Here is a 12,705-nt window from a genome sequence, read left to right on the forward strand (position 1 = left end):
TCAGAGGTATTCCAACCAAAACCTGATGGAAATGTTACCCATGACACTATCACAGCCTGATTTTTTGGCAGCCTCCACCAATGCCCAGTGCCTGTAAAATCTTCTCCCCAGACTTGGGAATTAGGCTGCACTGCTCTGCAGACGAAGGGAGCAGAAGAGAAAGAGCCCCAAGGGAAGCATAACGAGCACAGCCAGGGGGTTTCTAAGTGCAGGGCTGCTGTTGTTTCAGGAACACTCACGTAGCGCAGCAAGGCCTCCTCGCCCAGCGCTCGCACCAGGCCCTTGGTGTCCATCTGGCCCAGCCTCAGCACGTACAGCGGGCGCCCGTCTGCACAGAGAACAAACCACACAGCAGGAGACATTTGAGAGAGCTGCTGCTAAAAAATTCACGTGGAAACAAACCATAACAGTTGAACCTCCCCTGTATGAGGAAGAATCAAGAGCAGACTGCAACATAAACATCACCCTGTGCAGCCACACCAACAGATTATCTGTAAATGAGCTGCAAAATGATCATATCCTGATTCAGAAATAGCTCCCTGACCTTCATGGAAAGTTCAAAGGACTTTGAGTACATCAGTACACTGCAGACCTTGGTATACACAATTAATGACACAGACTATTCTTAGCTTCCAGGACAGCTCAGGTACACCAATGAATTGAAGCTTTCCTGTCACTGCAGAGCTGCAAGGAAGGCTCTAAGGCTTTTATCACACGTGATGCAGTAGTGCTCTGGAGAGTTTACAGCAACATTTCCGGAAAAAACAGCCATCCTGACATCTGGGAATTAACGAAACCAAGTGTTCACCCAGAGCCTGCCCTCTGCAGAGTCTGCTGGATGGAGCCACACTCCAGCTCTGTCACTGCACACTGTGCAGAACTGGCACACAGCCCTGCTAATGCAGGTTAAGCCTGGTGAGAACAGACTCTGCTCCAGAGATCAGCTTCAGCTGGACCTTCTGCATTAGGGCCCTGCCTCTCCACAGTCAGCACACTGGGGCAGTCTGACACTGGCAGGATACTCAGGCATTAAGGTGAATTACTGTGTTGGCTGAAATTGAGAATCAAAGTTGGCATTTTTGGCTCTTAGTTGTACAAAACAGCTCCCAGCCTCCCTCTAAAGTTGTGATGCACTTGTTAGGCTTTGCTTCATCTATTCTAATATACAGGCTAAATAATCACCAGCTTATAAAAGGGAATATGTTAGCAAACAATATAAAAAGAAGAAAAAGAGGAAGCTTTCTACATAAAAATCTCCCTCAAGTCTTGTTGTCTGTGCAGCTTCACTCCCATCCAACAGCTGCAAGAGAGGTTATTAAATTATCATTAAGTCCTTTGGGACACAAGGAGAGAAACTGCAAAAAACCCACTATTAAAAAAAAACAACAAACAACCAAAACTGCAGAGTCAAGGCCAGTTATTTATTTGACAAAGACACTGCCCCCATGAAAGTTCACAGTGTTTTATCAGGTGGACTAAAAGAAAATGTTATTTTAACATCAGCACACTTATCTTGGAATGTACTGTTTAGCTTTTGAAACACTAAACAAAAACTGCTATTAAGCTTCATAGCAGGTCTCACTCCCTCCCTCCCTCCCTGACACAGATGCCTCCAAACCCAAACTAACAGCTCAGTAACTCTGGTCCACCCAAATGACACATGAAGGAGAATCTCAGCTGACAGTGCTCTGTTATCACTGTGCAATTTATATTCCATTAGAGCTTTGTGGTTTTAAAAAGACATTAGATTGAAGCATTCCTGTCAAAATAAAAGCCATTCAGATGTATAGAAATCTGTGCTAATTGCAAGCCAAAATAATAACTTCTTTTCTTTAGCACTGATAACTCATTCTAGACAACATGCTTCATTATCTCTGCTGCCCTTGCTGTAGCACTAAAAGCCCCACAGCACTGAGCCAGCTTAAGTTTGGCACATTTAGCACATGTAGGAGGAAAGGAGCAATACTAGAAAAGAGGGTTTAAAAAAAGAACCTACCACTGTAAAGTTTTAAATTATAGAGAACCGCTCAGTTCTGAAATGGTGTTTCCATTATTGACAAAGCCATGCTTTACTTGTGGGCATGCTGCAAGAGAGATCAAAGGAACTGCAAGGGAAGGGAGGGGGCATGAAGTTCACCACAAGACTGCAGAACTTCTCAGAAGAACATTAAACAAGCCTTTGATGCATTCTGCACCTTTCTGCTCACTGGCAGGACCCAGTTGTGTGCAATTGATAGAGGAAGTCTTTGCAAAGGACAGACAAGGAACAGGCTGAAAGGGAGAACTTATTAACAGGTCTTTTTCCCTACAATCTTTACAAGCACATTCTCATTTTCCATTTTCTCAGTTTGAGGTCTGTAAAACCCAGAGCAGCAGGGAAGAGCCATTCAAGCTCTGTGATTAAACTTCTGCTGTGTTCTCCCTGTCTCCTGGCCACTACTGCTGACAGCATCCTGCCCTGTTTCATATGCTGCTTGGAAAAGGAAGAGCTGAGCAGAAACAATGGTGCCTGGTGGGAAAAGACTCAATCAGAGCACAGATCGCTCACAGTAAGAGATCATTTCCTTATCTGAAGAGCCCAGCTTGCCTCAAGCCACAGATTCCAACGTGTTTCATTTCTATGTACGTATTAACAACGAGATCAGTGCACGATAAAGCAGAGGGACAGGGGAGTGTGTCAGGCTGCGGCTCACAGCACAAAGGGAATTCAGCCAAAGCTGCTTCTCTTCTTAAACAAACCTGCTCTATTTGATGTTTTTGCAACATTCCACTTCTCTTCATTAAGCTGATTGTAATACCAAATAAATATTCATTTATGCCATCAGCAGACTTATGCAACATCAGAAATAAATTGATTACGAAGACATACTTATTTACAAACACCTTTTAATCACTGAAAGAGCACACTCAGCATTTGCCTAACACCCTTCTAAGCATCTCAGAGCACTAGAGAAGTGCAATTAATCACTTTTTTTAAGCTCTTGGCAAAGCAGATTTAAGTACGTCAGTATTAGTCAGAAAGACTCTGATCCAGGACTCTGCCTCCAGCAGCTAAGGGCTGGCAAGGCAGTAGAACAGGCTGCCCAAAGGAGCTGTGGATGCCCCTGAAAGTGCTCAAGGCCAGGTTGGACAGGGCTCTGAGCAACCTGGTCTAGTGGAAGGTGTCCCTGCCCATGGCAGGAAGATGGAACAAGATTATTTTAAATTTCCTTTCAACTCAAAACATTCTATCAATTTAAGTGTCTCTAGAAGTTCCAACCAGCCACCTCTAGTTAACAGAGGGACAACTATCACCTTTGATTGGAAAGGTAAAAAGGCTGTTCAATACATATTTTGTACTGAAACCATACCTTTGTCATGGTGATGCCAGCCTCCTGCATAGTAATCCTGGAGCACTTGGGGAGGATTCCAGGTGTCCAGAATATAATCCACCTGGTGCTGCTTACGCCACGTCAGTGACTGGCAAAGGATCTCTCTTGCTTTGTCAATGTTGAAGTCCCGAGCACGCAGGAATCTTAAAATGTGCTCATCCTTTGGGATCTATTAACAAAACCAAATCAAATTTTGTATTCAAGGTTTGAAACAAGAACAGAAACCCAAACATTAGATGCTGAAAAATGTGCAGCCATACACCAATGCATGAGGATGGTGTGTAACGCTGGGAGTTACTCAAGAAAATCAGCCTTTGTTTGAAACAAAATCACGAGCCCTGTCAGTCACTGCAGCTACCTTCATAAGGGATATAAAAATTTCATGCACTCTAATGTAATCATTTCCACCTGTATGACCATACCACGTCAGTCCAATTTAAATAAATCAGGACAGAACACAGATTGTGTTTTATTGTTAGGTTAGAGGAAGCTGAGACACAAATGCAAATCACAAGGCACTGGAAAAACCCCAGCCTTGCTATCAGTGCTCCACTCCTACCAGTGTTTCAGTATTTAACACTATGATGTTTGGCCAAAACAAACAAATATAAAAATAAGGTCATTGTAGAAACCAGGAAGCCTTATAAAACTGATGCTACTCCCCTGTGGCAATTTAACTAACAGTCTGAGAGGCTTTCAAGCTAATTATTGAAGCACCGCAGCTGCAAAGTCAGCTGGACAGTCACAATGAACTCCTCTGATTGCCACTGCTTAAATTTAGGTTTTGATCATGGAGAGCCACTTAGCAGAAAGAGTCAGCCCCAGGGGGTGTGGCAGGGCATTTCCTCAGGCCCACCTTGTGTGTCACACTCTCTGAGCCAGGGGACACCCCAGGAACTCACCTTGCCTTTGTGCGTCTCCTGGAGCCACTGCCGCAGGCGGATGAGGCAGCTCTCCTGCATCGGGGTCAGGTCCCCCAGGTACCTCTTGATGTAGTCTGCATCCAGCTTATCTACAAAGAGATTGCAGGTGATCAGAGTGGTCCTGACCTGACCAAGCACCACGTGATCTGATTTGCTGCTGTCTCACAGTGGCTGCTGTGTTCGGCGCAGTCAGAACTGAATAAGGTTCCTTTGAATCAATGAAAGGATGAGCAAGGCTACACAGTCATCTTCATGAAGAAGATAAAATTCTGCCTCTGCAGCTAAGGAAGGACCAAAAGCAGACATTTGTTAAAAGCATTTTGCCAGTCTACTCAGATTCATCAATCCACAGCACCACAGGGCTTGGTGCTTCTAGAAATACTCAGAGAAGTTTTGATCCTCTGGTGCAAGAATTTCCCCAAATTCCCAGAAGACTATCTAGGGAAGTTTCAGCTGTTTCCTCCCCATCATTCCTATAGTTACACCCACCCCTGAATTTCAGGATAAGAGCAGACTTCCATTTGCAACCCAATGAACAGCAAAGAGTTTTTCTGCTCATACCTGATCTCTACTCACGAGCCAAGCCCGTAACAGCCTGAGCCCTGCCATGTGTCACTGCTTGGTGAGCCCACACTTGAACATTGCATGTCCCCAACTCAGGAGCAATGTGGAGCTCCTCAGCTGCCCAGAAGTGCCCAGTGCTGAGGGCCTCTCCAGTACAAAGCTTCCCAGTGAAACATCAGACCCCCATACCATCGGGCGTTCCTGCGGTGGGCTCCGAGGGGCTGCTGGAGGTGTTGAGGATCTCCTTGTTGCTCAAGCCCTCCTTTGTGGCAGACTCTGGGATATTAATGGCAGGTGACACTGGTCTCCTTGGGTGGCATGTGCTGCTCTCTGATTTACATGCAACAGGAGGGGTCCAGCGAGGGACAAAGGTTATTCCTTCTTCCTCCAGCTGCTTCAGGTAGTACTCTATTATTTCTTTTCCCTTCAAAAAAAAGAAAATTTACTTCAGCTACTGAAAAACCCACACATTTAGACACAGAAAGGATTGGGCTGAAAATTAAGTGATCAGACCTCTAAAGATTTCAGTTGAAACAGCCCTACACAGACACAGTGCCCCAGGCCCTTAGCAAAGCAGCCCAGGTTTCTGAGCAGAGCAGCAGCCTCATTGTCTTTTGGTAACTTGGAGCCAGGCACATCCTTCCCAACTGCAGGCTCACCTTTTTAATATTGCTGGTGTATTGCTTCATGGCAATCTTTTCCACTGTGCTTTCAAAACCAAAAAAAGATTTGATATCCAGACTTGCTGACTGCTCAAAACAGGTCCAATCTTCATTGTCAGGATGAACCTGCAAGTCAGAAGATCATACAGCTCAGTTATCCATTTAGGGTTTTTTCCCTCCCTCACAATATTTGAAATGTTTGTTGTTTTACAGGTTCACACAGTCAAAAACATTCAAGTGGAATTTGCTTCACAGTTGGGAAGAGGCAACACCAAAGGACAAAAAGCTGAGAAGCTTTTGGTCCCACAGCCCTTTTTTTTGGGTCTAAATAAGAGAGGGGAGGGTGGAGAAACACAAGTGCACCAGCCAAGAGCAGAGGAGGGCACATTTCTACATCCCCTCAGTCTAGATAAGGGCTGGCACTGCAGGGTGTGTGTGGAACAGGGTGAAAGCCTCCACAGGGAACTCTGCTCTGGCTGACAGCCCAGGGCCAGGCTGAGCCCTGCAGCAAGGGCAGGGGCAGCACTCCCAACATTTCCAAGGGACAGCCAAAACACTGTTCCCACACTGACCTAGGAGGTACTTTAGCATTCTGCAGAATGAAAACTGTTAATGTTTCCTCTCCCATGATAATGCCACAGACAGAAGTGCACACTCCTCACTCAGCTGACACCTTCCCTCTTAGCTTATCTCTCGCTTTACTGACATGATCCTGAAACAGACTTTTAGTTGGACTCAATTTTAAAGGGCATTTCCAACCTAAACAATTCTATGACTGATGCTGATACTGTTACAAAAAAGCTGTTCTTTAAACTCTCTTCAGCTGAAATAGATTTGTTCAAGCAATTTCTAGGCTGGGCTCTGAATTTGTCATTAAAAAACACCACAAAAGGCTGGATTTCTGAGCATGTAACTTGCCTGATGCCTTAGGGTTCCCTTCCCCCTCAAAACATGCTAAATTTGGCTAAGAACAGGATCAACACTTTATGAGGAGACAATTGCAGAAAAAAAACCCAAACTCTTTTACCTTTAATTTCTGTTTCTGCATTAGGGAATGAGAGGTACCAGAATAGCTTTACTCTGTCCCCAGTAAGTACAACTCATGCCCAAAGGAGCTGTGGATGCCCCTGAAAGTGCTCAAGGCCAGGTTGGACAGGGCTCTGAGCAACCTGGTCTAGTGGAAGGTGTCCCTGCCCATGGCAGGAAGATGGAACAAGATTATTTTAAATTTCCTTTCAACTCAAAACATTCTATCAACTTAAGTGTCTCTAGAAGTTCCAACCAGCCACCTCTAGTTAACAGAGGGACAACTATCACCTTTGATTGAAAAGGTAAAAAGGCTGTTCAATACATATTTTGTACTGAAACCATACCTTTGTCATGGTGATGCCAGCCTCCTGCATAGTAATCCTGGAGCACTTGGGGAGGATTCCAGGTGTCCAGAATATAATCCACCTGGTGCTGCTTACGCCACGTCAGTGACTGGCAAAGGATCTCTCTTGCTTTGTCAATGTTGAAGTCCCGAGCACGCAGGAATCTTAAAATGTGCTCATCCTTTGGGATCTATTAACAAAACCAAATCAAATTTTGTATTCAAGGTTTGAAACAAGAACAGAAACCCAAACATTAGATGCTGAAAAATGTGCAGCCATACACCAATGCATGAGGATGGTGTGTAACGCTGGGAGTTACTCAAGAAAATCAGCCTTTGTTTGAAACAAAATCACGAGCCCTGTCAGTCACTGCAGCTACCTTCATAAGGGATATAAAAATTTCATGCACTCTAATGTAATCATTTCCACCTGTATGACCATACCACGTCAGTCCAATTTAAATAAATCAGGACAGAACACAGATTGTGTTTTATTGTTAGGTTAGAGGAAGCTGAGACACAAATGCAAATCACAAGGCACTGGAAAAACCCCAGCCTTGCTATCAGTGCTCCACTCCTACCAGTGTTTCAGTATTTAACACTATGATGTTTGGCCAAAACAAACAAATATAAAAATAAGGTCATTGTAGAAACCAGGAAGCCTTATAAAACTGATGCTACTCCCCTGTGGCAATTTAACTAACAGTCTGAGAGGCTTTCAAGCTAATTATTGAAGCACCGCAGCTGCAAAGTCAGCTGGACAGTCACAATGAACTCCTCTGATTGCCACTGCTTAAATTTAGGTTTTGATCATGGAGAGCCACTTAGCAGAAAGAGTCAGCCCCAGGGGGTGTGGCAGGGCATTTCCTCAGGCCCACCTTGTGTGTCACACTCTCTGAGCCAGGGGACACCCCAGGAACTCACCTTGCCTTTGTGCGTCTCCTGGAGCCACTGCCGCAGGCGGATGAGGCAGCTCTCCTGCATCGGGGTCAGGTCCCCCAGGTACCTCTTGATGTAGTCTGCATCCAGCTTATCTACAAAGAGATTGCAGGTGATCAGAGTGGTCCTGACCTGACCAAGCACCACGTGATCTGATTTGCTGCTGTCTCACAGTGGCTGCTGTGTTCGGCGCAGTCAGAACTGAATAAGGTTCCTTTGAATCAATGAAAGGATGAGCAAGGCTACACAGTCATCTTCATGAAGAAGATAAAATTCTGCCTCTGCAGCTAAGGAAGGACCAAAAGCAGACATTTGTTAAAAGCATTTTGCCAGTCTACTCAGATTCATCAATCCACAGCACCACAGGGCTTGGTGCTTCTAGAAATACTCAGAGAAGTTTTGATCCTCTGGTGCAAGAATTTCCCCAAATTCCCAGAAGACTATCTAGGGAAGTTTCAGCTGTTTCCTCCCCATCATTCCTATAGTTACACCCACCCCTGAATTTCAGGATAAGAGCAGACTTCCATTTGCAACCCAATGAACAGCAAAGAGTTTTTCTGCTCATACCTGATCTCTACTCACGAGCCAAGCCCGTAACAGCCTGAGCCCTGCCATGTGTCACTGCTTGGTGAGCCCACACTTGAACATTGCATGTCCCCAACTCAGGAGCAATGTGGAGCTCCTCAGCTGCCCAGAAGTGCCCAGTGCTGAGGGCCTCTCCAGTACAAAGCTTCCCAGTGAAACATCAGACCCCCATACCATCGGGCGTTCCTGCGGTGGGCTCCGAGGGGCTGCTGGAGGTGTTGAGGATCTCCTTGTTGCTCAAGCCCTCCTTTGTGGCAGACTCTGGGATATTAATGGCAGGTGACACTGGTCTCCTTGGGTGGCATGTGCTGCTCTCTGATTTACATGCAACAGGAGGGGTCCAGCGAGGGACAAAGGTTATTCCTTCTTCCTCCAGCTGCTTCAGGTAGTACTCTATTATTTCTTTTCCCTTCAAAAAAAAAGAAAATTTACTTCAGCTACTGAAAAACCCACACATTTAGACACAGAAAGGATTGGGCTGAAAATTAAGTGATCAGACCTCTAAAGATTTCAGTTGAAACAGCCCTACACAGACACAGTGCCCCAGGCCCTTAGCAAAGCAGCCCAGGTTTCTGAGCAGAGCAGCAGCCTCATTGTCTTTTGGTAACTTGGAGCCAGGCACATCCTTCCCAACTGCAGGCTCACCTTTTTAATATTGCTGGTGTATTGCTTCATGGCAATCTTTTCCACTGTGCTTTCAAAACCAAAAAAAGATTTGATATCCAGACTTGCTGACTGCTCAAAACAGGTCCAATCTTCATTGTCAGGATGAACCTGCAAGTCAGAAGATCATACAGCTCAGTTATCCATTTAGGGTTTTTTTCCTCCCTCACAATATTTGAAATGTTTGTTGTTTTACAGGTTCACACAGTCAAAAACATTCAAGTGGAATTTGCTTCACAGTTGGGAAGAGGCAACACCAAAGGACAAAAAGCTGAGAAGCTTTTGGTCCCACAGCCCTTTTTTTTGGGTCTAAATAAGAGAGGGGAGGGTGGAGAAACACAAGTGCACCAGCCAAGAGCAGAGGAGTGCACATTTCTACATCCCCTCAGTCTAGATAAGGGCTGGCACTGCAGGGTGTGTGTGGAACAGGGTGAAAGCCTCCACAGGGAACTCTGCTCTGGCTGACAGCCTAGGGCCAGGCTGAGCCCTGCAGCAAGGGCAGGGGCAGCACTCCCAACATTTCCAAGGGACAGCCAAAACACTGTTCCCACACTGACCTAGGAGGCACTTTAGCATTCTGTAGAATGAAAACTGTTAATGTTTCCTCTCCCATGATAATGCCACAGACAGAAGTGCACACTCCTCACTCAGCTGACACCTTCCCTCTTAGCTTATCTCTCGCTTTACTGACATGATCCTGAAACAGACTTTTAGTTGGACTCAATTTTAAAGGGCATTTCCAACCTAAACAATTCAATGACTGATGCTGATACTGTCACAAAAAAGCTGTTCTTGAAACTCTCTTCACCTGAAATAGATTTGTTCAAGCAATTTCTAGGCTGGGCTCTGAATTTGTCATTAAAAAACACCACAAAAGGCTGGATTTCTGAGCATGTAACTTGCCTGATGCCTTAGGGTTCCCTTCCCCCTCAAAACATGCTAAATTTGGCTAAGAACAGGATCAAAACTTTATGAGGAGACAATTGCAGAAAAAAAAAAAAACCAAACCCTTTTACCTTCAATTTCTGTTTCTGCATTAGGGAATGAGAGGTACCAGAATAGCTTGTACAGCCTCAGTAAGTACAACTCATAATAACATCATTTAAGACTCTCCCTGTATTTTCATAAATTCAGTTATAAGTCACCTTTAATAAAAATGAACTTTTAGAAACAATTTATTCTTCCATTGAGATTTGTTCAAGCAATTTCTAGGCTGGGCTCTGAATTTGTCATTAAAAAACACCACAAAAGGCTGGATTTCTGAGCATGTAACTTGCCTGATGCCTTAGGGTTCCCTTCCCCCTCAAAACATGCTAAATTTGGCTAAGAACAGGATCAACACTTTATGAGGAGACAATTGCAGAAAAAAAACCCAAACTCTTTTACCTTTAATTTCTGTTTCTGCATTAGGGAATGAGAGGTACCAGAATAGCTTGTACAGCCTCAGTAAGTACAACTCATAATAACATCATTTAAGACTCTCCCTGTATTTTCATAAATTCAGTTATAAGTCACCTTTAATAAAAATGAACTTTTAGAAACAATTTATTCTTCCATTGAAAACCAGGTTTTTTATTTACCTAATTTCTCAATTGAGTAGAGCAAATGGGCATAGAGAAGTGCTGTGTTTTGTACATATTTACCACATGCACTTTTCTGTACAGCATTTCCCCTGTTTAAAGAGAGCTTTCACATAAAAACTGCAGCTAAGTGGAAGAGTATTCTTAAATTTACCCTGGAAGTTACAGCAGAAATAATTATAAAAATACTAGATAATAGTGTCAAGTGGGTTTGGAACCCAGTGATCTTTTAACCACAGGTTAAATACAACAGAAAATGTTATGACCTAGAAAGAGTGCTACAATGCAGATAAATCAGTCACATTTGTTAGCTCTGATCTGACCTTTAACACCAATTTGAAGTTCTACTGCTACAGTACATGCTGTAAGAGCCCATGAGGGTGGGCTGAGCCATTCAGAAATAAACCATGACCAGAGCAGAGCAGCAGGCCTGCCACCAGACTCCTCTGCATCAACATTTGCACTGAAGACCAAGAACAATGAAAAAAGGTAGGTTAAAACACATAGCTGACTCAGTGAACTCCTGTGTGAGCTGAGCAGAAGGCAAATCAGCTGAACTTTCCTCTGGCAGTTCTGTCAGGGTGTCAACAGCCTCAACAAGTCCCACACTGCTGCTACAAAGCAGATTTGCCTAAACAGAGCTGTCAAACACAGCAAATTATGTTGTGTTCTGTTCTCTGAGAAGATGCTCAAGCAAGAGGGTGCCAAACATGTCTCAGTTTTTGAGGCAAGTGTATTACATTTAAGACTAACAATTATCACTCAGGGCAGTGTGCTGGTGCTGGATTAAGCTCTTCTCTGACCCGGAGATGGAGTAACTGAGAGGTGTTTTTAAAACTTTTATTCTATTTTCAGTCTCAAGTGATGGGTGAGACAATACAAATGTTATAATTCATGCCATTACAATCAGAAGCCAACTATTTCTTAATTATGATGCATTATAAGCATTTCTTGGCCTATTAGCTTTTGCCACACAATGCTGTAAATGCTTTAAAGCCAAACCTCTAAAATTACCCTTTTTGGGTCCTACTACAATGCATCTTTCATAGTGCTATTTCTCTGAAGTATCCAGTCTTATTTGCAAGGCCATCCTTTGAAACTTGTTTCTAGTTCCATTTCTCTCTCAACAATGTCTGTCTTATTCCATGGCATTTCTAAGTCAGCATTTCTTATCTCAAGGTTTGCATACAGATGCATACATTCTCTACAAATTCATTTCCCACATGTTGCTTATATTTTCTTGCAAGGCAAAAGCCAGGAACAACCCAAGCTCTGTTTGAGTCCTGGGATCTGCACAGTGCCTTGGCTCCATCTGCAGCCCCAGCAAGGGCCTGTTGTTACTCACTGTGTAGGAGCAGTGCTCATTAATGATGACTCTGTTAGAGAAGGTTTCATTGTAGGCTTCTATATGCAGAGTCCTTTCTCGCCTGTTCAGGGAATTCTTCTGGACAAAGTAGACGTAGTCCACTCCTGCAATCTGGGGAAGAGACACAGATTCTGTAAAGGTACATGTCCTAGGTTGGAAATAGGGGTATTCTGTTCCTATCTGTCCCCCTCTGTCAGAGCTGGGGCACCCCTGACACACAGGGCTCAGCTCCTGCTCTGACTCTGGCAGTAGTTCTTTCTGTTTGTACTATTACATTTGCAGTTTTTTAATTTTCCTAGTAAATAACTGTTATTTCTACAGCCATATCTTTGCCTGAGAGCCCCTTAATTTCAAAATTATAGTAATTCAGTGGGAGGGGGTTTACATTTTCCATTTCAGGAGAGGCTCCTGCCCTTCCTTAGCAGACACCTGTCTGTTCAAACCAAGACAGCACAGTATTCAGGTGAAGGGATATCCAGAAGCACAAACCAGGCACTTCAAGGCTCATCACCTTTTTCAGCAGCCGTGGTGCATCGATGTCCAGCTTGCAGCGCCGCTCAATCACGTGGATGGCCCCATCCTCACTCTTGTACTCGTTTACAGTGTCACTGGCTACAAACATGGGGATCAGAGGGCACGTAGGAAACCTTCTTTCATATGCCTGTCACGATGGAAAGACA

The 12,705-nt window shown here is 44.2% G+C and overlaps 1 protein-coding gene across 1 annotated transcript in view; it reads right to left on the bottom strand.

Moving 5' to 3' along the window:
* SEC14L1 (SEC14 like lipid binding 1) overlaps positions 1-12,705 on the bottom strand; it is a 41,974-nt gene that overhangs the window by 7,315 nt on the left and 21,954 nt on the right. Inside the window, exons 2-8 of the mRNA XM_041486541.1 lie at positions 12,537-12,686; positions 12,005-12,136; positions 9,062-9,190; positions 8,591-8,825; positions 7,817-7,926; positions 6,894-7,083; positions 240-328 (exon numbers count right to left, since the gene is read on the bottom strand). Coding sequence (XP_041342475.1) covers positions 240-328; positions 6,894-7,083; positions 7,817-7,926; positions 8,591-8,825; positions 9,062-9,190; positions 12,005-12,136; positions 12,537-12,686 — 1,035 coding nt within the window. The remainder of the gene's footprint in view (positions 1-239; positions 329-6,893; positions 7,084-7,816; positions 7,927-8,590; positions 8,826-9,061; positions 9,191-12,004; positions 12,137-12,536; positions 12,687-12,705) is intronic.

This window comes from Pyrgilauda ruficollis, unplaced genomic scaffold (assembly GCF_017590135.1).
Source record: "Pyrgilauda ruficollis isolate IOZ18807 unplaced genomic scaffold, ASM1759013v1 scaffold77, whole genome shotgun sequence".
NCBI classification, from domain to species: domain Eukaryota; kingdom Metazoa; phylum Chordata; class Aves; order Passeriformes; family Passeridae; genus Pyrgilauda; species Pyrgilauda ruficollis.